Raw genomic sequence first — 25,785 nt, 5'->3', positions numbered from 1 at the left:
TAAAGAAGTTGTTCATTTGAACTTCTCATCCGTGTGTCATGATTACTATTACAAATATGACAGTAAGTCAACCTCTGTGTGCGCTGCCATGCTGTTGCCATATCAAAGCTCACCTTACATTGAAAAGAAGGCAAAGTTGTGCCTTCTTTTCGATGTAAGGAAATATTTTTGTTTGTTGTCTTTAGATTTGTCCCAAATAATGGCACTCCTAGATTTTTGTTTATAACGATATTCGTAACATGTAATATTTGATGCGCATGTTTGTTGCTAGATGAATTGCTTGTCTCAGGCTATGAGTAGAGGATATATCCAGTTTATGGAGGCGCAACGATTGCTCGAGTTTTGAATTCAATGACAAACATTTCAAGTGCATTATATAAAAAATATGTAAAATACGAAAAAACTAAATTAATGAAGTGTTATTTACTATAACACTATAACAAAAGCTGTGTAGGTCTGTCTATAGCCACTCTTAGATGTTGGAAAAAGGTTAAAACTCGCAACCATTGTCGCAACCATTGTCTCGGTAGACCAGCACACTGACCACAACACCAATCATTCTGCTGCCATATGATGTTACAGTTATTGCTCACATACTTCTCTGTGCTTTATTGACATACTCGACTATTTCTCACGGCTCTCCAGACTGCCAGGGTACTAGTAATCAATAACAAGATGTTTCTACCTGAGAAAGAAGTGAGCATAGCTTCATATATAGTTCAGATATGGTTCAGATATGGTAGTATAACAGTGGAGTCTGAGTGGAATCATGGCTGTAGCACTTGTTCATCCCATATCCTGTGTCAACACTAGAAAATTCCCACAATTCTCATGAGATAAAAATAGCATCTAACTAAACTGTGTAAACAAATTGGATCTGTTCTTATGTAAAGAATAGTGCATTACGAGGGACATACCCCCTAAATTGTTTTGTGGCATCCATACTTGCCAAGTAGTTGAGAAAAAAAGCGTGAGATTGACGGTAAATGTAGTAGTTGAATCTAAAGCCTAGATTTCTCTGTGAAGTTTTTTTTCTTCATTGATACCTACATAGGAGGCCCTTCCACGATTTTATTCAATGTTTAGGTACTCTACTATAAATGTGAGGTCATGGTCGTTTGCCAACGATATGTCACAGCTCCATGTATAATCTTTGTTTATTGATGAAAAACTGTAGAGCAAATCGTTAGACATCAATGTTGCTAAATCTAAATAACCCAGGTTTTATGGCAAACATACTGTTTAATAGCGATCTGTTTCATTGTTGCTAACTTTGTATGATGATGAAGGCTCACAACTAGTAAACAAAGGGAAAACGACAAGTAAAAAAATTAAACCACTACTTTTATTAAAAAAGCTGGAGGAAAACGGGAAATTTTGTGCAAAAGGGAGACTGACTTAAAAAACTGGAGGGTCCCGACCAAATTAGGAGACTTGGCAAGTATGGTGGCATCATAGAAATGAGATGAGATGTTGTCACTGGCTGACAAATATCACAGCTCTGCATTTAAGGGAGACAGCTCTTTGGAAAGACCAATCAGTCGCTAAATGATTGTGGTCAAGTCAGTTTTCTTTGTTTCAGAATCTGACCTTGAGGCAACAGAGGCAAAGAAAATTCTTATAAAAAGGAAAGTTGATAATGATAAAGCGCCGGTAAACGTAACGAGAATCAGAACTCCTGGTGAAAAACGAACCGTGTATGCAACTTTGAAACAACCCGTCGAACACCATGAAGGTAGGATACGAGTTTATCTCGAACTGAGCAGCAAACAGATATGTGATATTTTATAAATTCTTATGAACTATCAAAACAGTGTCAATTTTGCTAGATGAGCTGCGACATGCTATCGCAAATTGTCTCTGACGCTAATTTAATAAATGTCTCTCTTAACTCTTCAGACTCCTCTTTTGTCACTAAAGGTTGGTTTAACACTTAGTAGCCTTGGCTTGAGGTAATTTGAGGAGTTGTTTTCCCAGTTGATCCTACAGCCGAGTAGACTTAGCTCCGTAATTCTGCTTTGTTTTTTCATACTTGCGGTTTCTATCGGATTACATGATGTCGATGGCTTGTGCGTCATACGTCTGTAGTATAATTCTCAAGTTTGAAGCCAATTGGACTATAAGTTTTTGGGATATTGCCATAATGCCAAGAGCAATTCTGATCTAGCAAAAGGAGTTCACTGCTGACAGAACATAAGTTTCTAATTACATAATGATTGAAGTCCATAGTAATGATGGATCAGAAGTAGACAAAACTAATAAGCATCTTCTCCTCAGCAACAAGTGCTTTACACTAAAGCTAGTTGTTTGTCTAATGATAACAAATATATCTACACTCTACCAGACTCAGTCTACTGCAATCATTATGTTTCTTCAGTTACCTCTTAAACATCACTTTTTTAAAAGAGCGAGAAATTTTCTTTTTTTTAAAGTTTGATTTTAGAAATTAATAAATTTCTGAAAAAAACTCAATAAAAAACCGAAATTTGATTTCTGTTTTTTTCACTGAGTTCTACAAGCTTGCAGCTTTAAAATGATATTCACTTCAAAAGAAATTGTGCTATCATAGGTATTTTCACAGTCAATTGAATGTTGTTAATAGACTCTAGGATCAGGGGACCTGCTTGTGTATACAAGATTAGACTTCTAAGTATTAAATGATCGCAGCATTGTTCTTTGATGCATTGGAGTTGTCAGTCTCTCATTTTATTAATCTTTTGCTTGTATTCTTTTTAACGATTTATTTTATTAATCCTTTACAAAAAGAGTTGTTTGTCATTTTTGCTGCCAACTTTACAACCTTACAGAACTCCTACAGTTTTTTAGTATGTGTTGCACAGAGGGCACAGTGTGGCCACAGATAGACAAAAACTGATAAGCCGAGCCAACACCTTGGCAGTGGTAATAAGTTATGCTTAAGCGCTGTTATTTGTTACTGTACTTCTGTAGTGATGAATTTAAGATAATTTATGCAAAGTAATATAAAGTATTATGGCTGTTGCATGTACTGCTTGATTTGGAGACAGGTTGGCCTTTTTTATCAGCATACAGCCGAAGATTTCCTTCCAATAGATGACTATTTTATTCAGCTACAAATGCAGCACGTTTCAAGTTATGAATGATGCCATATTCCTTACACCCTGAATATTGCTATTCATGGAGTGCATTACTCTAATTTTGATATTGATGGAGTGCATTACTCTAATATTGCTATTCATGGAGTGCATTACTCTAATATTGCTATTCATGGAGTGCATTACTCTAATATTGCTATTCATGGAGTGCATTACTCTAATATTGCTATTCATGGAGTGCATTACTCTAATATTGCTATTCATGGAGTGCATTACTCTAATATTGCTATTCATGGAGTGCATTACTCTAATATTGCTATTCATGGAGTGCATTACTCTAATATTGCTATTCATGGAGTGCATTACTCTAATATTGCTATTCATAGAGCGCATTACTCTAATATTGCTATTTATGGAGTGCATTACTCTAATATTGCTATTTATGGAGTGCATTACTCTAATATTGCTATTCATGGAGTGCATTACTCTAATAATGCTATTCATGGAGTGCATTACTCTAATATTGCTATTCATGGAGTGCATTACTCTAATATTGCTATTCATGGAGTGCATTACTCTAATATTGCTATTCATGGAGTGCATTACTCTAATATTGCTATTCATAGATTGCATTACTCTAATATTGCTATTCATGGAGTGCATTACTCTAATAATGCTATTCATGGAGTGCATTACTCTAATATTGATATTTATGGAGTGCATTACTCTAATATTGCTATTTATGGAGTTCATTACTCTAATAATGCTATTCATGGAGTGCATTACTCTAATAATGCTATTCATGGAGTGCATTACTCTAATATTGCTATTCATGGAGTGCATTACTCTAATATTGCTATTCATGGAGTGCATTACTCTAATATTGCTATTCATGGAGTGCATTACTCTAATATTGCTATTCATGGATTGCATTACTCTAATATTGCTATTCATGGAGTGCATTACTCTAATAATGCTATTCATGGAGTGCATTACTCTAATATTGATATTTATGGAGTGCATTACTCTAATATTGCTATTTATGGAGTTCATTACTCTAATATTGCTATTCATGGAGTGCATTACTCTAATAATGCTATTCATGGATTGCATTACTCTAATATTGCTATTCATGGAGTGCATTACTCTAATATCTCCGATGCACTCTTTGTCTCACTAATTGAGTTTGCCGAAAAACTAGGGTGCTATCATTTCTTGAAGAACTTATGGTATGCTGAGATAGCATTCATCAAAGCATTGATTCATTTCCAAGAGTTGACTGACTGACCCCTAGACAAAGGTGATAGGCAGGAATCTTGTTAATTGTCTGATTTAGGGTAATCTTATAAACTTTAGGGTAAATTTTTATAGCAAAATCTCTCAACCTGGCAGCAGACCCGAATTTTAGAGGCCTTTTTATGGGCACGTCGGTTAGTCGAGTGTAAGTAACTTCATGTTGTTTTAGCAGCCAATCGTCAGCGTTGCTTTGCTTACACATTTCCATGAAAAACCGAAACAAGCTAATTATTGGCCATTAAACAATGTGTACAACTAATTTGTCAACTTCATTGCCCTGTCATAATAAGGTTTAACTGACAAAGAAAATAATATTAGAAGGCTTACCTAGGTATAGACTGAATGAAATCGTTTTATATTTCACCTCTGCTTTCTAAGATTTTCTCAAACATTCGGCGTGAGACTTAAAATTGAGTGGGTCCATTTTAAAATGAGCCTTTTTTGTTTCACTCAAAACAAGGAATGAGAGTTTGCCCTCGTCAGATGTAGAGGGTTGAGCTAAGAAAACGAATAGAGAAGTACTGCCCAGAAATAGCCACTGAGACCTTTGGCTAAGAATTATGTCAGGCTTGATGTTCATGAGTCTCCTATACTCAACAGATTAGGCTATAAACGACCAGAAAACTGGTAAAATTTTCCAAACAGTTTATCAGTTTCATGTTTGTTACTTAGTAGCTGCACATCCTGTATTGTCCCGAGCCCATTCTTTAACTACTTATAATATCGTGGAAACCTTCGTTCTGAACGCCGATTGGCTGTTTATTGCACCGGAAAAGGAAAAATCGTTGCGCCAAAAAGTTGCTCATCTCTCTGGTTTCTTGTTACTGTGAAAATCTGTCTTATAACTGAAAATTTTTATCCTAATTTATCTCTCCCGTCCCCTTGGGAATGAGTTCCTCGTGGTATAAGTTCATATTCTTAGAGCGCAAAAGTTTTTAGCCTTCAGCCTTAATAAATGGCAGCCCAAGGCTATGAGTGTTGAATAATACTTGACTTTACGCAGCTGAATTACAGATGCAGGCAAGTTGAATTGCAAAGACCTTGAACCTCCAAAATTCTTAGAGCCGGGCGTACTACCCTTAACAGCCCTGCACAGCTTTCCTGGTTCTGGAAACACTTGGGTCAGAGTTCTGCTTTCTAGCACAACAGGTAGGAAGGATATCCTGTGGCAGTCCACAAAACTCATTTAAGGAAACCCACAACACAACAGACGAATTTATTTTTATCAAGAATATTTTCCTCATTTAGCAATTTATTATTATTCATTGTGACCTGCGTTTTTCATTGACCTGTGTTTGTCATTGACCTGTGTTTGTCACGAGCAATAGTTCATTGGTCAATGACAAAGACCAGTAATTGTCATTATTGTCTGTTTTAGTTATGTAGCTATGAACTTAATGTTATGGCTGATACATTGTTATTGCATCCTCTTCTAAGAATTTTGTAGAAACTTATACAAGCATTGGACATCAAAAATCACCAACATGAGTCCTTGAACAGAAATAATTATTAGTGTGTATTTATAACATATCACTTTTCAGGAACATGTTGCTAAGGAAGTAGGTTTATTTAGTGCCCTTGTCGATTAACAAGAACAATACCGTAAAACCTCTATTTGAACACCATGTCGCTCTATTTTTCAACTCCTTTCCTATAGTGCTTCTCCATTGAGTATTATTAGATGTGATGTTCAAATAGAGGGTGGCATTGTATTTTTCAAATAACTTGTACGATTTTTTGAGAAGCTAAATTTAACCCTTTTATGGCCTAAGCCATTGTCGCCTATATTTTGCACTCTACCACTGGTGGAGCGACATTAACCCTTTGGGATGCAAAAAAACCGCTTTAACCTACCTCTAGCTTGTGGTAGATATCTAAATAAATACGCTTTGGGAAGCTGAGAAATGTTCCTAATAGTTGATATCTATGGCTTTCAATTAACCTACGATGATCTTATAGTTTACTGTGCAATTTGTTAGAGCTTTCAATTTTTTACTTCATTCTAAAATTGAAGGCATATTTTATTTTATAACTATATCTAACAACGCTGCATAAAAGCTCATTGCACTCATCGATCTGTTTGCTACAGTTTGCAGCCAAAACTGGTTTTTCATGTGCAATAGAAGAGAAGTTATGAGTGTCAATCCATCAAAAGCCGAGTTGAGATATCAGCAATAATACTATCATATGTTACAAATCTGTCAATTTAAAATTTCTTTAATAATAGTCTATCAAATGCTACAAATATATGTTAAGAGACAAGTTACATAAGCAAACCACATTTATAATACATACAGAAACAAAAACTAACACTTTTGAAACAAAAATATATGCATCATTCGCTCTGCCAGTTGAGTTCTGATTGTTGCTTGCATTTGGACACATTTTATCTTCTGGTTGTTCAATACCTTCCACATTGTCTTCTGACTTCCACTCTTCTTCTGCACTGCTGAACTAGTCGATATTAGTGTCCAAACAATTTTTTAGCAGGGCAAAGCCAACGTCTCACCACTTAAAATGCACATTTCACCTAAATGAAGATACAATTCTAGCCGCATGTAAGCTTACACATGCCCTAAGCAGAAGTTTTAACAACAAAATAGAAGTAAAGATTACATCGTGATTGCCAAACCATTTTTCACATAAATGATCACATTCAAGCATCAAGACTGCATTAAACATGGAACTACTATAATTAGCCCGATACAAGCCTGAGACAGTTATTAATTATTTTTATGGTGTTGCTTTAAAATTTTTAATGAAAAGCTGGTAAAACTTTGGAGTTGAAAAACGGGCTTTGATATGGACAGCAACAAAAGAATGAATTGTTATTGATGTAACCATGTCATTATTAGTATGACTTTGCGGACACTTTTCTACTGGCCACTTGCTATTATGAGTTCATGAAGATCAAAGAATCTCTTAAAGTGGCGGGTCAAATAGAGGTGGCCTTCAATTAAAGGGTGACGTTCTATTTTTCAACTTTTCTCCTGGCGTGGCGGTCAAATAGAGGTGGCTTTCAAATAAAGGTTATACGTTATTTAACAGTTTAGTTAGCTAGGAAGTCAGCGAAGATTATTACTACTTAATTTTTTGTGTCGTTTTAACAAACTTCCTAAAACTTATTCTAAAACAGAATTTTCAAAAATCTTCCACTTTAGCTGTATAACTTATGATTACTCATGTATACATCCAAACAAAATTATGTTATTATGTAGGTGTAATGTATGTATACATATGTTTGCATCGATATATGTACACAAGTGGTACGTAAACATACGTGAACATATTATAGACCTATTTATTATACATAACATATATATTGTATTTGTGTAGTTTATGAATACATACAATTAAATTTATGAGAACACACAAGTATCTGTAATGAATCGAGCAAAAATAGCACATATAATTCAATTGTAAATTGTCCGTAGAAATTGTAATAACTCCGCTTTGTAGCCCTCCCATGATTTGCTTGTGCTCATGTTATTGTAAAGCATTTGAGGTCAGCAAGTTGGCACTAGTTTTCATGAAGGACTTCCTGTTTTTGTGTCAACGACCATCACAATTGGATTAACAGTATCTCTTTAGCTTTCAACTCTTGGCAGTGTTATTCGATAAGCAGAGCTGAAATGTTTCCTGATATGCTTGAAGTAGGTTTGAGTCAGATATACGGAGTTGTTCATGTATCTATAATATTCAGTGGGATGATACCTATTATTCATCGAGCCGTTCCTCAAACCATGATGTAGAGGTAGATAGTTGTTATTGCATATTCTAGTGTTTAATAGGGCTAGCGCATTGCTGAACCTGACTTGTAAAATAGGAGAGTGGTAGTATCCTTCCACAAACGACCATTTGTCAAACATCTTGACTATATCATGTACCCAATGGCTTAGCTCCTCAAATCTGTAATTATTTTTATATCAAGGAAGAATTTTGAGATGAGTGCATAGAATTTGTTGACTTATGTGAAAATTATAGCAGGCCTAGTAAAAAATTTGATATGCCTCTGATTCGGCACAAAGTTATCTATCAAGAGATATATGAAACCATGTATTTTATTGTAATTTTAGCACAAATTATTTGTAGATGACTGAAATGTAGCTACGAAATCACATGTCCGTTGTCTGATTTTATCAAGGATAGAAATAAGCTAAGACACCAAGTTAACCTTTCTGTTTTAAAAGTACTCACAATTATTAGAAGTACTAGTGTACGCAACTACTAGATACACAGGCGTTATTTGATGATTTTAGATAAATAGCTACGTTGTAGTCATACGGTTTACAACTCTAACGTATGATGACCTCTACTCATGATTACCTCTGCATATGGTTATCTTTACTTTCATTTCCAAACCTATATCTCCTTGTTTTTATAGTCTATAAGAAAGCAGCAATAAAAATATTGTTCTATTAATACCTTGTTACTTTATTAATTTAATTTATATATAATTTGCTTTTATGTAGTTTGCTTCTTTACGTAGCTTTTATATGTAGTTAACTGGATATATATCACTAAGTTTTTGAACTCGTGAGTGAATTAAACAAAGTGCATCGTTTTCTTATAAGAATATCTTCTCCAAAATGTGTTTTTGTAGATAGTGTAAATAACTATCTTTAAAATTACGCTGCTCAATAAAACAACAAAGGTGTTAATCAGTTTTCCCCGCTGGAAGTGTACATAACCGCAAAAGGAAAACAAATACACAAGCGGTACACAGAAGTACACGCGATTTGTTATTGCTAAAAGACTGTGTTTATTGTAGGAATAAACACTGGTGACATATATCGGGATGGAGCCTTTGCTAAAACACCTGGCTTCTCCTACCGAAAAGATGACACCGTCATAGCTGTAAAAACTCATCATCCATTTTGGGATGACAACAATGGCCCAGACCCTTCAGCTCCTGCCGGAACTTACTGGAAAAGGTGAGAAGGAAACGCTTGTCTTGCCCATGCATTGTTAATGAGCTGAGGCATGAAGACATTTGTTATGTAGATTATATGTAAATTATATGTAGATACCGCCATAATTGTTGTATCGTGACGGAATCCTTTGCAATTCTTCCGTGTTTACAGTCGCTTCACGTCTTCTCATAGACCCTGCGCTGTCAGCTAGTTTTCATTTATCATCGCTGTTAAGATTGCTCGCGAATTCACCAACTGTCATAACCTTGGCCGTACCACTAATTTGGCGCAGGCCACCATGACATTTTAAGCCATATAAATCACATAGATTATCACAATATCAGGGCACCTCTCTTTTAGCATGCTTTCTTAGCTAGTATCAAAGACTGACAAAGAAAAATTAGAACACTTTCAAAAGTTGTGTTTTAAAGTTATGCTACCTTATATGGACAGTTACTATCAGAGTTTAAATTCCCTTAATGCTGAGCTAAACATGTTGTTATTCAGATATTTGATAGATATTTGCTGACAAAATGCTCAAATTGCATCTCCAATCCGCTTGACCATCTATTGCATTCTTCCTTCCCCAGGAGAACTACAACCCTTTGTACTAGACACCAACACCTTCCACATTATAGAACAGAGAGCTATGTAAAACGAGCTTTTTCTTTAAATACACATAATTTAACTATTCTTTATTATTTTTATCTCATGGTCTGAATTGGGTTTAACAGCCTTGACCGGTGATTAGACTTAGTGCATCGACACTCCTTAGCTTGTTCCCTATCGTAATAACATAGAATTGCTCTTTTCAACATTCCTTCTGGCTACGACAAACTCAATCTCTTGATTGTGATTACAAACAACAAACAGCGGCAGACTTCAGCTAAACCAACTTATCATTAGAAAAGCGTTAGTCTTCAGCACATTTCTCACACGAGGCAGCCCACCGGTTGCTCACCTTTTCCGGCATATATAAGATGGCCATCCACTCCAGGAACGTTCTAGAACTACTCTATTCTTACAAGGCATGCTTGGTGGCTAACACCAAACTTCCATAGCCTGAGTGGTTCATATAACAAAGATTATATTTTCTATAGTTTGTAGAATCGTTTTCGATATCGAAATCATAAATTTAACAGCCAATCTATCACTTGTAGACGTGAGACATAATTGCTAGGATTGGTTTTGACAGATCAACTTTCTTGGAGTAATCATGTCGACACTATTTGTAATAAGGTCACTGAGTCATTGACTCTGCTTCAGTTTTACAGGCCAAACATCAACCCAAAATCTGCCATAGCATTTTATTATCAGTTTATCCTTTGCAATATTATTTTTGGCATACATGTTTGTTATAATCTAGTTCCAAGATGCAATGTAATATATATATATTAATATTTATTATATAATATATATGTCACTAATCATTTCTTTTTGGAAAACAGTATTCCGACTAATTGCAAATCTACACCATATTCCAGTAGTATCTTATTCTAATGAATGGTCTTTTTAAATCTATCTCTTACTCTGCCTATAATAAATGTTTATTTTATGTTAATTATAAGCTTCAGGATCTTTCATGTTTGATGTATTCATTTTGTACATGACAGTTACAGATTGTCAACTCATTTCAACTTGCTTGATATGAACAAATTGCATTCATCTAGCAATTCTTTCAAAAATATCATTGCTTGCTGCTTTAACGATCCTCCAACTGATATCTCTTAGCAGAGAAAGGCATTTTAAACACTATATATCAAACCATTCATTTGATTTCATTGACTGTCGTCCTTTTTTATTTTATGATTTTTGTATGTCATAATTTGGGAAATATTTCTGTTTTACAAAAATTATTGCCTATGAAGTCATATAATTATCTAAAACTATCTGCCTGTTGACCATATTACAGAGCTGTTGTGGTCGTGCGCCACCCGCTGGATGCGACGATCTCTGTATACAACTGGTTCAGAATGAAAGGCTCACACATCAAGTCTGCTTCTATAGACAAATACCTTAAACCTGATGGCACCGTGACAAAAGGTTGGGGCAGTTACTCTTACCTCCCTCTATATTCTGTACATGTGAATTGACTGCTTGCTAGGTATACTGCAGCCTTGTGTCATTGTCTAATATGACTGGCTTTTCATATACACAAATGCTTAGTAATCTTATACAGTCTCTCTATATATTACCACAGGAAATATTGCATTGCTGCATGGCCATCACAAAATCACTACGGTTCCATTGCGTGTGTGATTCGCTCGTGAAGTTGTGTGCACGTTGTGTTACTATGCGATAAGTGGTACAATGGACATTCGCATCATGTAGACCAATGCGGGTGCTTTTTAAAAGAGATAACCTTTCTATGCCAGATGTCGCTGTGAACTCTGGGTCAGAGGTCACAGCGACGCGCACCTGTCTCTCTTAGCAGCATGCTTTTGAAATTGGAATGACTAAAGTGTAAAAAATGTTTAAAATGGAATAGCTTGCCCGGCATTTTCTTGTGTGTCATATGCGAGTGCAATTTCCATCATTTGCAAGCGTGAAAAATTTGATGAAAATTTGCGAGTAATAAAATTGGTTTGACTTGCGAGGTTTTGGGGCTTCCATCGTACGGATGACGCAAAATGGCCGATTAACCGCTTCGTGGAAACATAGTGCACGGTTGTTTATCCTCTATTAACCACTCCGTGGAAACATAGTGCACGGTTGTTTATCCTCTATTAACCACGCCATGGAAACATAGTGCACGGCGGTTTATCCTCTATTAACCGCGCCATGGAAACATAGTGCATGGTTGTTTATCCTCTATTAACCGCGCCATGGAAACATAGTGCACAGTTGTTTATCCTCTATTAATCACGCCATGGAAACATAGTGCACAGTTGTTTATCCTCTATTAATCACGCCATGGAAACATAGTGCATGGTTGTTTATCCTCTATTAACCACGCCATGGAAACATAGTGCATGGTTGTTTATCCTCTATTAACCACGCCATGGAAACATAGTGCATGGTTGTTTATCCTCTATTAACCGCGCCATGGAAACATAGTGCACGGTTGTTTATCCTCTATTAACCACTCCGTGGAAACATAGTGCACGGTTGTTTATCCTCTATTAACCACGCCATGGAAACATAGTGCACGGCGGTTTATCCTCTATTAACCGCGCCATGGAAACATAGTGCATGGTTGTTTATCCTCTATTAACCACGCCATGGAAACATAGTGCACGGTTGTTTATCCTCTATTAACCGCGCCATGGAAACATAGTGCACGGTTGTTTATCCTCTATTAACCGCTTCATGGAAACATAGTGCATGGTTGTTTATCCTCTATTAACCACGCCATGGAAACATAGTGCACGGTTGTTTATCCTCTATTAACCACTCCGTGGAAACATAGTGCACGGTTGTTTATCCTCTATTAACCACGCCATGGAAACATAGTGCACGGCGGTTTATCCTCTATTAACCGCGCCATGGAAACATAGTGCATGGTTGTTTATCCTCTATTAACCGCGCCATGGAAACATAGTGCACAGTTGTTTATCCTCTATTAATCACGCCATGGAAACATAGTGCACAGTTGTTTATCCTCTATTAATCACGCCATGGAAACATAGTGCATGGTTGTTTATCCTCTATTAACCACGCCATGGAAACATAGTGCATGGTTGTTTATCCTCTATTAACCACGCCATGGAAACATAGTGCATGGTTGTTTATCCTCTATTAACCGCGCCATGGAAACATAGTGCACGGTTGTTTATCCTCTATTAACCGCTTCATGGAAACATAGTGCATGGTTGTTTATCCTCTATTAACCACGCCATGGAAACATAGTGCATGGTTGTTTATCCTCTATTAACCGCTTCATGGAAACATAGTGCACGGTTGTTTATCCTCTATTAACCACGCCATGGAAACATAGTGCACGGTTGTTTATCCTCTATTAACCACGCCATGGAAACATAGTGCACGGTTGTTTATCCTCTATTAACCGCTTCATGGAAACATAGTGCACGGTTGTTTATCCTCTATTAACCGCTTCATGGAAACATAGTGCACGGATGTTTATCCTCTATTAACCACGCCATGGAAACATAGTGCATGGTTGTTTATCCTCTATTAACCACGCCATGGAAACATAGTGCATGGTTGTTTATCCTCTATTAACCGCTTCATGGAAACATAGTGCACGGCGGTTTATCCTCTATTAACCGCTTACTGGAAACATAGTGCACGGTTGTTTATCCTCTATTAACCGCTTCATGGAAACATAGTGCACGGTTGTTTATCCTCTATTAACCGCTTCATGGAAACATAGTGCATGGTTGTTTATCCTCTATTAACCACGCCATGGAAACATAGTGCATGGTTGTTTATCCTCTATTAACCACGCCATGGAAACATAGTGCACGGTTGTTTATCCTCTATTAACCGCTTCATGGAAACATAGTGCATGGTTGTTTATCCTCTATTAACCACGCCATGGAAACATAGTGCATGGTTGTTTATCCTCTATTAACCACGCCATGGAAACATAGTGCATGGTTGTTTATCCTCTATTAACCACGCCATGGAAACATAGTGCATGGTTGTTTATCCTCTATTAACCGCGCCATGGAAACATAGTGCACGGCGGTTTATCCTCTATTAACCGCTTACTGGAAACATAGTGCACGGTTGTTTATCCTCTATTAACCGCTTTGTGGAAACATAGTGCACGGTTGTTTATCCTCTATTAACCGCTTCGTGGAAACATAGTGCACGGTTGTTTATCCTCTATTAACCGCTTTGTGGAAACATAGTGCACGGTTGTTTATCCTCTATTAACCGCGCCATGGAAACATAGCGCACGGTTGTTTATCCTCTATTAACCGCTTCGTGGAAACATAGCGCACGGTTGTTTATCCTCTATGCAATCATATACTCTTGTTCTTTGCTTTCTTGCCTGATATATTACCATGAACTAATAATCTAAGAAAATTGAAGCATAACATTCTATTCTCTTGTTCAGCCATATACCATAACATTCACTAAGCACTTGAACACCTTTTGAAAACTGTTTTGTAGTAAGCCTGTCAATTTAGAGTAGGATGGCGAATGACAGCAAATGATTATTGAAATTCTTGTTTTTATCTGACAAGCAGCTGTTTATAGTATACAATGATCATTTTTGACAGAGTGGAACAAGTGGGCTCATGATCAAATACGTAACTGGGGACGATGCCTGGACTACTGGATAAATACATTCAACGGTCCCAAAGTTATAATATTTTACGAGGATTTGATATTGAACCTCGAAGAACAATTGACAACGATGGTTGAGTTCCTTGGCCTTGAACTTGATGAGAATCGGCTCCGATGCACCATTGAGTCTAATGCTCAACAGAAGTTCCACAGAAATGTAAGTAGCATGGCATGATAACAGGTGACATGTGCGGCAAGTGATAACAGATGGCATGTGCGGCAAGTGGTCACAAGTGAGACAAGCACTGACAGCTAACATAATACAGGAAACGCTTACATGCTTACATGATGGCATGAATACTTACATGGGTAGTATGACTTATGCCTCGTGTGCTAAGCCATAGTAAAACTACATGCATAGTGAGTCATAGGCTGGTCACATATAGTGAGTCATAGGCTGGTCACATGTCATATTGACATGGCTCAAACTTGTTTTATTATAACCCGAGGATATCCAATCCATTTTCCACGTATTACACGTACTACCAAGTAATTGTGATGAAGACAGCTAAGGTTGGTTCGAGCTGTTTGTCATGTGTCTTTCGGTTCCGAACAATTGGTCAAACAACAATTGGTCCAATTCCAATTGGTTCAAAGCTAATTCGTCTAAAATCAACTTCTCTAATTGTACGATTGGTCCAACAACACGATTGGTCTGAAAGTAACTTGTCCAAATATACAATTTTAACTTTTATACAAATTTCTGCTAGTCCAGGGGCATAATCTAATATTTTAAGCTAGCAGTATAATTATAGGCGTAATGTTGTTTTCCATATTAAATTTTTATTTCCTTTTTGTATTTTCAAAGTTTTTTGTACACAAAAATTACTTGAATTTACATTTAATTCAATAATATTCCCGCTATTTTAACTTATGTGTATTAAATACAAGTTTCTGAATTAAGTTTTCTTATTTCTATTCTTGTCTTTGTATCGAGTTTAGACTAATCAGCATTAGACCAAATTGTATATTGGACGGATCGGTTTTAGACTAAACGTCTTTGGATGAATTGGGCTATTAGACCAAATGGTCAAATTGCTTAATTGGTATTACACTAATTGTCATTAGACCAATCGTTTGAAATCCCATCTGTTCAGCCCTTGTCCCCCCTACCAGCCCTAAGTTGTCTGAATCACCATATAGTAAGCTTGGTGTTCAACTCATCTATCCTCGAAATGGCCAACAGAGAGTTCCATGCCACATAACTTGTTCGTTGCATCTGGTGAATGGGGCTGAGGTAAAATGTCACAGGAAGAAATCTTATTGTCGTCAAGAATGATGTCGTCATCCTTGAACTAAACTACACACGGCAGCCGGTCAGCCATAGAGGTTCTTGCGAAATCACTCAGTTTCCTTGATTGTTGAGCTAGCTGTCTTTTCTTTATTGCTTGCTAGTGTGTAACACGCTGCTGTTGTTTTTGATGACAAGACTACTAGAAGGTGTTTTCATATTCCAAAGTAATGCCTTGCTTTAGCTCGTAATGTCTTCACCGTAATTACAACTTATAGCTAGTTATTCTGTCTGTCGCGCGAGACTCATTTCAAGGCATCGCCATAGTAACCTAATGACTCTGAGCAGTTCATCAAAGGAAACTCAAAGAGGCAGTACACATTGAAGCATGTTCATATCACCCCAATAGTCTCATAGGCACATGCTTGTGTCACCCCAATAGTTTCATAGACGCATGCTTGTGTCACCCCAATAGTTTCATAGACGCATGCTCGTGTCACCCCAATAGTCTTATAGGTGCATGCTCGTGTCACCCCAATAGTCTTATAGGTGCATGCTCGTGTCACCCCAATAGTCTTATAGACGTATGCTCGTGTCACCCCAATAGTCTCATAGACACATGCTCCTGTCACCCCAATAGTCTCATAGACACATGCTCCTGTCACCCCAATAGTCTCATAGACATATGCTCGTGTCACCCCAATAGTCTCATAGATGATGCATGCTCATGTCACCCCCTGAATAGTTGGCTCCAAGTGATGGTCTCAGCAAACATTCTTGCTGCTTTTGTTGTGAGCTTTTGGGCATCGCTCTTCTTTTATTCGCTAACTTTCTGTGAACAGCCGCATTTCTTGGCTTGTAAAAGCTACTGAATATTTTTTTCTCATTTATTGAACAAATGTCTGTTGAAAATGGCCCTGACCGCGTACCTTTATTGATTAATGCACGATTAATCATGGGCATTATTTAAAATGGCAAATGCATATATAAGATAGTAAATGTTGGCACGGTGACACTCTGCCACTTAACTTCCGTGTCCTGAAACCACGAGTCATTCCGTTTAGCCACTTATGAAGTCCTTGTTTAGTCTTACAGTGAATGTTACGCAGTGTTTAGACCGTATCGTTCTTTCTCGATACAGTCTCAGGATTTTTGTCTACCTTTACCCGCTGTCTCTGAGAAAGTTGATTTTGTTTACTAAAACTAAGCGAGAAGATTGGCCAGCCGATCTGATTTGCTGCCGTGTTCTTCATAGTTTGAGTGGTAGCATCACCTTGTTGATAGATGGAAATGTCGAGGAGCTGTTGCCAAACATTTACTAGAAACACTCAATAATCTTATCTTACCGTTCATGCTGCCCTATTCTACAGAAGGTTTGCTTTTTCTTGCAACATATTTTTATTATACAGTAGTTATTCTTATCACAATATTTTAGGAGTCGTCAGCTTCTTAGTTACGGTATATCTTTGTACATCTTAAGGTTTTTCAGTATTGACCTCTATTATTCATTATTGATGACCAACATAGATCAATATTCAAAGAGGTTAATTTTGCTAAAATGTAAAATTAGGATATTTATCAGCTGGTTCGTTACACTTCATTTGTGCAACCTTTTCTATCACGACATCACACTTTTACCCCAGCAGTACCCAGACTGTGAAAATCAAGTAGGATATTCAACATTTCACTTCAATTTACATCGATTTTCACCTATCTTTCATACTTCATAGTATTGAATAAAAATAAGTATTTCTATATTAATACACTAACTTACACTGTAACATTATTACACCACATATTATGTTTCCAGTTTGATAGTTCTGAACGAGTTACTTCAAATTTGAAGAGAACTAAATAAAAATGCCCCCCCTCCTTCCACTACCCCCCCCATCCCTCCCCCCTTCCCCCCTCCCCCCTCCCTCCCCCACTACCCCCCCTCGGGTAACATGACTTGATGTAAACCAATCAACTTTATTATCATTGTGTAGCTAAAAGATTACTCTTCCTGGAATAAGTGAAAGTTTTCCATTTAAATGCATATTCAGGGTAGGACAACTATACAAACTTATTACATACATATCACATGTATGTGATATGTATATATATATGAGATATATATATAGGCCTACATGTATACACGTATACGTGTATACATGTAGGCCTATATATACAATTAGGTGAAACATCTGTCTTGCTGATTCCAAAAATGTGCACTATTATCTTTCTCTTGCATTTTGTATTTTTATCACTCACCATCATATTTCTTCCTTAGCGATGCTGTGACTATTTTTGGAACAATCTCTTAAGGCCAGTATTCTCCCATAAGTAATATTTTTACAGTAGAATCACTCTTTAAAATTGAGTCGCAAGAATTAACAATTGCATTGATTTTCGCTGGCAAGATCTCAGTCTACGGCTAGCTTCAGACGCATCGACTTTTTTGATCAAATGTACCGTGGACATCTCTCAATTTCTATCAGAAACTAATACTCCTAGTTATGGAACACAGACTAGCCGCTAAAGTTTGAATTAAACCTGTTAGCTTTTATTAGCTGGTGTCTCCTTTAGCTCTAATTTGTTGAAATATTCAGTGTAGTTCAGCATGAAGAGGTGTGGATTTCTTAGGTTCTCTTCGAATTTAAGCCCTTCATACATACAGTCTGGACTCTGCTTCTAGCTGGCTTCTGAATCAAAGTTTCACCAGCAAGAATTATTATACCTCAACCTTTAACCAAAAATTCAGCTTTTGATCAAACCAAAAGAATCAGCGAGCCCGAATACGCAACTCGCCGTCATTACCGTATTTTAATTGCTTTTAATGTTGCGGTTGGTAAAAATAGAAGACTCTAAATGTTTCTGCTATTTATTTTTATTTCACCTGATATTTGCTAGGATGCACGACTGTACTCTTTCATTAGAGTTTTAGATGGTAATCGTCGCGTAGGCTAGCCTTCACTGCTTGAACGACTGTTAAAATTGGTAAAAATATAAAAACAAAGTGTTTGTTTTTCTTCAGGATATTAGATAAGACATCTTAAAATAAACACATTCTATTTTGGCATTTTTATTCTTACAAAAATAATTTTCATAAAATTTTTTTATTCCATACTCATACCTCTTAGCCTTGCATACACAAGGCTACAGTACGAGTTGCTACAGTTACAGATGTTCAATACATTCCCCATCCTAGTATAGTCTATTAATAAACTTTTTTTGCCGCAATCACTGTATTTAACATATTACCTGCTCTCTCATTACATGTGCACACAGTTTATAATGTAAAATAGTAAAAAACGCTTTTAAAAAGTTATTTTCTAGATTTGGTGTGGATTGAAATTATTTAATTAATTCTAATGAAAAAAGATGATTCGACTTTTGAACAATTAGCTTTTCAAACAGCCTTTTAAAACAAAACAGAACCTTCTGGAACATATTATCCTCAAAACTAAGGTTTGACTGTACGTGTACTCCATACTGTTCAACTCGACGCTAGCACATCTTAGAAAGTAATTTTGAGTGGGGGGCAAATCTGTCATTATAATTTAAAGGCATATGGCGCAATTTTTAGCAGAGTTTCGGCATTGCTTAGTCATGAATTTACTATGTTACTCAATAGCTGCAGACATTTGTTTTTTAAAAATCTTTAGATATTCAACTTTTCATACCAAGATGAGTTGATATCAAATAGTAAAAAATCAGATTAGTACGAGTTAAAACATTCACTGGGCCACCACTTCTTCGCTCATCAGCAATGTCTTCTCGTTCGTTTTTGAATTCTTCAACCCACCTATAGCAGCTTGTTTGTGACATCCACCTTTCTCTCAAACTGCTCTTCCATCTTACTGTGTATGACACTTGGCTCAACACCTTCAGCTATATAAACTTATAACATCTATTCGCTCAAGGAGTGCACATTTTTTTTTGTGTGACCGTTTTGAATATGAATAATATGAAAAAAATGAATCACTTAAATGTTGAATGTTTAGGTATGTGATGACAACTCCCATTTGTAACAGTCTAGAAAGTGTTAAATTGATAGGTAAAATAGAGCAAATGTTTTGATAAAATTCTCACTGCTTATTGACTGACCCTCGTATTATTAAATCGTAACTGAGTGGATATAAAATACCAGACATGGTTTGAGTAATAAGTCACTTTAGTTGAAGGCTTGTTGTTCAAGTTTTTTTATAGATTGTTATACTGATGGCCTGTCTGTCTACATCACTGATTGCATCTTGTTGATTGCCCTAACTGTTGCAGATTGCCCTGTCTTGCCCCAGAGTCTTTGTCTCTGTCTAGACCTTTATCTCTTGACTCCATTATCTGACATTTTCAATTAATAGGAAATCTTTAGCTAACCATGTCTAGGTAATCAATTTATTCCTGTTTTATACATTATTGAATCTGCCAAAGCTCTCCAGCAAATCCCTCGGCAGTGTTTGGCTAGTCGTAATTATATTAGTACGTTTAGCGAGCTTAAATTGGTGAACAATTCAATACTTGTAGATCAAGTGTCATTGTGCTGCATTGTGATAAAGGCATATCAGCACACTCCTGGCTACTTTCTGTTTTTAAACTGAGACATGCGCTGTCACTGCTGTCACTGTAGGTCGTAAGGTATACCTACTTGAGGTGATTAAGGTTTGTTCACACTATATCACTGTATGTCGGAGTTGTCCTTTCTGCATTCATTCTCGACTATGTACAATGTAAACCGATAGCTTCAACGAAACAACACAAACACGTCGGGAAAGTTTGGAGCTGTCAAACTTTCACCGAGCACCTACAACAGCCTGTACAATGTGAACCATTTCGGCGATTGTAGTTCACGATCGCGGGTAACAGAATTTATTTATTTACGTTTATAGTAGTTGCTGCGGGCCTAGTATTTGATTCAAGCACGCAAAATCAAAAAGATTCCTTTGAGAAAAAGTAAAAAGAAAAATGAGTACACTACATCACGAAGTATTCGCTGATGCAAACGTGGATGGGTTTGTGACAGTTTGAATATCGGTGTTATCGATGATCACCGAAGTATCGTGGCATTAACGCCGAGATACGGAGATATAGTGCGAACCAGTCTTCACAGATACAACGCTAAGCTTTAAGCACAACTTTTAGCATGAAACTCGTTGTTCATACACCATCGTATATGGCAACCATTTTTTATATACCGTTACTTGTACTTCCGAGTATCAAGACCGTGTAAACAAGTAATCAAGTAAACAAGGAACTACTATTAGCCTGAGTGAGCCTATTAGTTATTTTTATGGTGTTGCTTTTAAAGTTTTAACGAAAAAAAAATGAAAAGCTTTGGAGTTGGACAACGAGAAAATTAATTGTTTTTAATGTAAACGATTAATAATTAATATGGTTTGTGAACACTTTTCTACTGATCACTTGCTATTATGGGTTTGTAAAGATCAAAGAATGTAAAGGTGACAGTCAAAAGGAACTGACAATCAGTTAAATAGAACTCTTTTTTCTGTAGTGGCGGTCAAATAGAGGTAGCGGTCAAATAGAGGTGGCGGTCAAATAGAGGTGGCGGTCAAATAGAGGTTTTACGATACTTATTCTTTCTTTTATTGACACGCCCTGATGATCTCTGCACACTAGACAGCCAGGATACTAGTTGTTATAAATTGCATTCTATAGTTTATGTTTGACTGGTTTTATAGTATTTTACCTTGTGTTCATTTGTGTTGAGATTGTCAAAGTTTTTTGTGTTGGCTAATTGCAATGCATTTTGTTATTGCAGCAACCAATAGACAAAAGGCTACTCTACGATAAAAGTATGTTGGAGCAAGCGGAGAAGGTTCTAGAAGATGTAAAAAACCTCATATCCACTAACTACACACACATACGACCCGGTTTTAGAATTCCTCCCAACTATGCCTCAACCTTAGTTAGAGAAAGCTTTTCAGTAAAGCCAAATATATTAAATGTGGATTCAGTGAGGTAATCTTCAGCCAGAGCGTAGGAGTTTTCTTATCATGCGTGTGACTTCACATCTTTTATAAATCTTATTTTGATAGCCAATGAATCTGCTTTTTACTATTAACATTCATAGAAAGAAGTATATTTACTCTACGATTTGTAAATATCTTTTAGTGCCTGTCCTTCAGCCAATCATATTTGATCTGACACATCACATCTCTATTGATGCCGTCCTTAGCCATTTCGTAGCCATTCCCACCTGCTTCTCATGTTTTTGTTATCTTTGTCTACCTGCGCAGTGTTGCCCTGGGGGACACGCAGTACTATGATGTCACTAGACTTGGAGATGAACTTGCACAAAATTCTAGTAGATTTTGTCCGAAAATGTTGGTATTTTTATCATATGAGATTGCTTTTGCTGTTTGATGTGATTTGACTGCCAGGATGTTTCAAGATTAAAATTGACAGAACATGATCGCGGTTAAAATGCTCAGATCAAGAAGAGACTGTCAGAATAGAGGTGTGCAATGCTGCAACTTAAATGCAATAGCTGATATCAACTATAGCAATGATAGCATCTAGTGCCGTCGTTTTGTACATATTTTTCCTCTGAGCGTTTCAACTACAATAACCTTTGATTCGATTTTAATTTTGAAACATCCTGGTAGTCAGATCATCAAAAACAATTGCAAATGATATAAAAATACGGATACTTTCTGATAAAAACTGCTAAAATTTTGTGCGCGTTCATCTATACGCAAATTATGCCAACTGCTTGCTAGTCATGTTTGCACCTATTCCAGGCTACAAGTCTAGTGCTCCAAGTGTCTGTTGTCATATATTTTTTGTTAATGTCATAAATATAATTTAGCTAATTTATTTGCCAATATGATGTAGCAAATATGGCTATTGACTTTCCAATTCAATGTCATGTCTCGTAAAATCAGCTATTATTATGTTGGGAGTTGTCTCCATCATGAAGAGATAACTTGTGCTTGTGATGGCATCTCTTGCTAACTTGGGTGGTTGTTAATGTAGGATTTATGGACGGTTTGTCGGTTACCTGAAAAACTGTAAAATAATTTTAATAAGTTTTATAATAATAATGCAAACACCGCATACAAATCCCTTCAATTAATTATATTAAAATTTCTGACAGATAAGATAATTCTAGACCTACCTGAGATATCCACCTTCCGATTTGTTCATCTGCTTCTCCATGCTTGGTAGTTGAAGCAAGGTCTGTTACGAGGACTGTCATGTTTTGTCACAAGAACTGTCTCGGAGTCCATCACAACCATATTATCTTTTAATACCTCTGTTTTAGCTATAAAATAAGGGGGTCATTTATAAAGTTGTAATTGACAAGGAAAAATAAGAGTAAAATGTGAAATGCGTTATTTTTAACTACCTTACATATCTAATAAAAGCATGGACAACCATTCCTTCAACTATTCGCACACAGCTCTGTTTAACTTTGAGTGCTGTTATGAAACTTCATAAATGGCAACTATTTGGAGTAGGTGATCACCCACCTTGGTAATGCCTATTTTATAACATCAATCATTAATTTTTATTGCAGTAATGCAGTAATTGCTACAAAAGCAGTCCTGTGTACTCTTACTTCCGAAAAGATGATACGTACTGTAAAAATAAAATAACATTGGAAAACTAACTCTCGAATGATTACCTAATTTTCACTATAGTACAAGCTGGGTATATCTGTTCATCTGTCTGAAGCTACAGTTGGAGATCAGGAGTTGAACCCACAACATTTGGTTTAGTAGCTCAACAATCTAGCACCTGCACAAATTGATATTCTTCCAGTGTTTCTGAACAATTGTCCACATACTTATATCCTGTGCTTTATCAGCACAACTGATGATCTCCCATGGCACACTTGACTACCAGAGTACTAGCCGTTTAACTAGAAGGTATATGCTGACTTTGGATGGCTAATAATTGGCATAAGACAACTTCCTCAACTGCTAATAATTTTCTTTCACACCAATGAAAGCCATTCTAGGTGACCTGCTGAAGGTGGACAAACATAAGTAACCTACATCTTTGGCAAGAAACTCGATATTAAATAAAAATATCTTCTGTTACAGTGCTTCTGTTGATTTTCTTTGTGCAATAGACAGCCATAGACAACAAAGGTCTCCACGATAGTATAACTATATAAAGAATGGGCTCGGGACAATACAGGAAGTGCAACTACAAAGTAACAAACATGAGACTGATAAACAGTTTGGAAAACTTTAACAGTTTTCTGGTTGCCTCTCTATAGCCTGATCTGTCGAGTATAGGCGACTCATGAACATCAAGCCTGAGATAATTTTTAGCCAAAGATCTTGATGAATATTTCTAGGGCAGCACTTCGCTATTCATTTTTATTGCCAAACCCCATACAACCGACAAGGTCAATCTTCACACCCCCTTGTTTTGAAATAAACAAAAAAGACTCTGATCTTTGACGTTCTCCTGCCTCTCCTCTGCTATTATCTGATTGAAACATGTTTTCTTTTGGGTAAGTGAAATGCACAGATACTTTCAGAATTGATGGCATTATGATATTTGTTTTTGATATATAGAGGATAGAAAACTCTGATTAATAGAGGTAGGCTGTTTTGATAATAAACAAGTTTTTTTTATTTTGACAGTTGATCTGAGAACAGCAGTTCCGCAACTCTTTGACGTGCGACCTCAAGAGTAAAACCCTGTTCTATGAGGGCTCAATGCCCAATTGCTCACTCTGCATTTGTTTCTTTAGCTCAAGGCACACAAAAACAGACTTATCTGTGCTTTACCAGCACACAATTAGTCAAGGTTTCATAAACAAGGAGTCATGATCTCAGGCTACCCCACAACTAAACAAAAGTAGTAAATGTGGGTATAAATAAAAACTACAAACTTTCAAGTTGACTCTCAGGCAGATTTTCATCAGCTTGTCTATAAAAAAAGTCTATTATAAGCCTTACTACTCGATGTAAGCGATGCTGTCAATATTGATTGATAATCGGGAGTTGTTTTGTCGCTGTGTAGACAATTTCTTTCCACATTTTTCGACCCATTGATGCGTAATAGTTAGGCTACACAGATATTTTTGTTGGCTTTTTGTAAAAATAAGACAGCAAATTAACTTGATCCAAGCATGTGATCCAAGGAACAATCTTGACCTTGCGTAGGAGAGACAGAGACTAACCTTTAATCTTTACGATATTACAAACGGTAATAGGCCTCATTTCATCACTGTTCTAAGGCTTCGATATTACTAATATTAGGTAAAAGGTTGTAAGCCCTTTCAAAAGGGAGGCAAATTATTTCTTTCTATACCATCACAAGTCAACTCCTTGTAAAATTTAAATACGCAAACTATATTTTCTAAACTTATAGAGTCATCAAGACCAGATCAAGGTAGCCCCATCTTTGTAGATTGACCTTTAACTTGATCTTTATACGTACTTGTTTCAAACTTACTTATACTTCAAGCTCACTTCTACTTTCTCCGAGTTACATATCACTAGTAAATATGTATGCTAAAATCCATCAAGTAAAGATAACTCCATGTTAATTTTTCGAACCCAACTTTTTAAAACAGTAAATTAAGATATTCTATTGATAAAGCCAGCATTAATTTTACTTGTTCAAATGGGCATTTGTTAAAAAGTCCTCAAGACAACATAATGTAGCGATTTTCTAGAGTAGGAGTAATTGGGTCAACGTGAACACATGGGCACTGTGAACCACACAGTTTTTATAGAAAGTTTATTGCATTAATGTTGTTTGTGCCCACTTCATGAACAAAATCAGAATCACCTTTTCTGATTCAGTCCTACTGTTTTGGCAAACATTTTTGAAACCCATCGGTTGCAGTAAGTAAATTAGTTTTAGCCATTCAGGCATCTTTGTTTAGGCTTTATAATATGGAATGCCATTTGTAAAATTTTGTCATATCCTCACTATAAAAGCATTTTTAGTACGTCAGTTTACATGTTTAATACGTCAAGATTCATGTTTAGTGTGTTAACTTACATATTAAACACTAAACACGAATCTTCACGTACTAAACATG

At 36.4% G+C, this 25,785-nt stretch overlaps 1 protein-coding gene across 3 annotated transcripts in view; it reads left to right on the top strand.

The window, feature by feature from the left end:
* The window catches only part of LOC137399852 (sialate:O-sulfotransferase 1-like), a 43,943-nt gene extending 21,217 nt beyond the window's left edge, over nucleotides 1–22,726 (top strand). For all 3 annotated transcript variants that reach the window (XM_068086091.1, XM_068086090.1, XM_068086089.1), the window contains 6 exons: nucleotides 1,583–1,735; nucleotides 5,385–5,519; nucleotides 9,142–9,304; nucleotides 11,196–11,326; nucleotides 14,476–14,699; nucleotides 21,532–22,726. In XM_068086091.1, the coding sequence (XP_067942192.1) occupies nucleotides 1,583–1,735; nucleotides 5,385–5,519; nucleotides 9,142–9,304; nucleotides 11,196–11,326; nucleotides 14,476–14,699; nucleotides 21,532–21,735 (1,010 nt within the window). In that variant the 3' untranslated portion in view covers nucleotides 21,736–22,726. The remainder of the gene's footprint in view (nucleotides 1–1,582; nucleotides 1,736–5,384; nucleotides 5,520–9,141; nucleotides 9,305–11,195; nucleotides 11,327–14,475; nucleotides 14,700–21,531) is intronic.
* The last annotated feature ends 3,059 nt before the right edge of the window (nucleotides 22,727–25,785 follow it).

Source organism: Watersipora subatra, chromosome 7, assembly GCF_963576615.1.
Source record: "Watersipora subatra chromosome 7, tzWatSuba1.1, whole genome shotgun sequence".
NCBI classification, from domain to species: domain Eukaryota; kingdom Metazoa; phylum Bryozoa; class Gymnolaemata; order Cheilostomatida; family Watersiporidae; genus Watersipora; species Watersipora subatra.
This window is presented reverse-complemented; position numbering and strand designations above follow the sequence as displayed.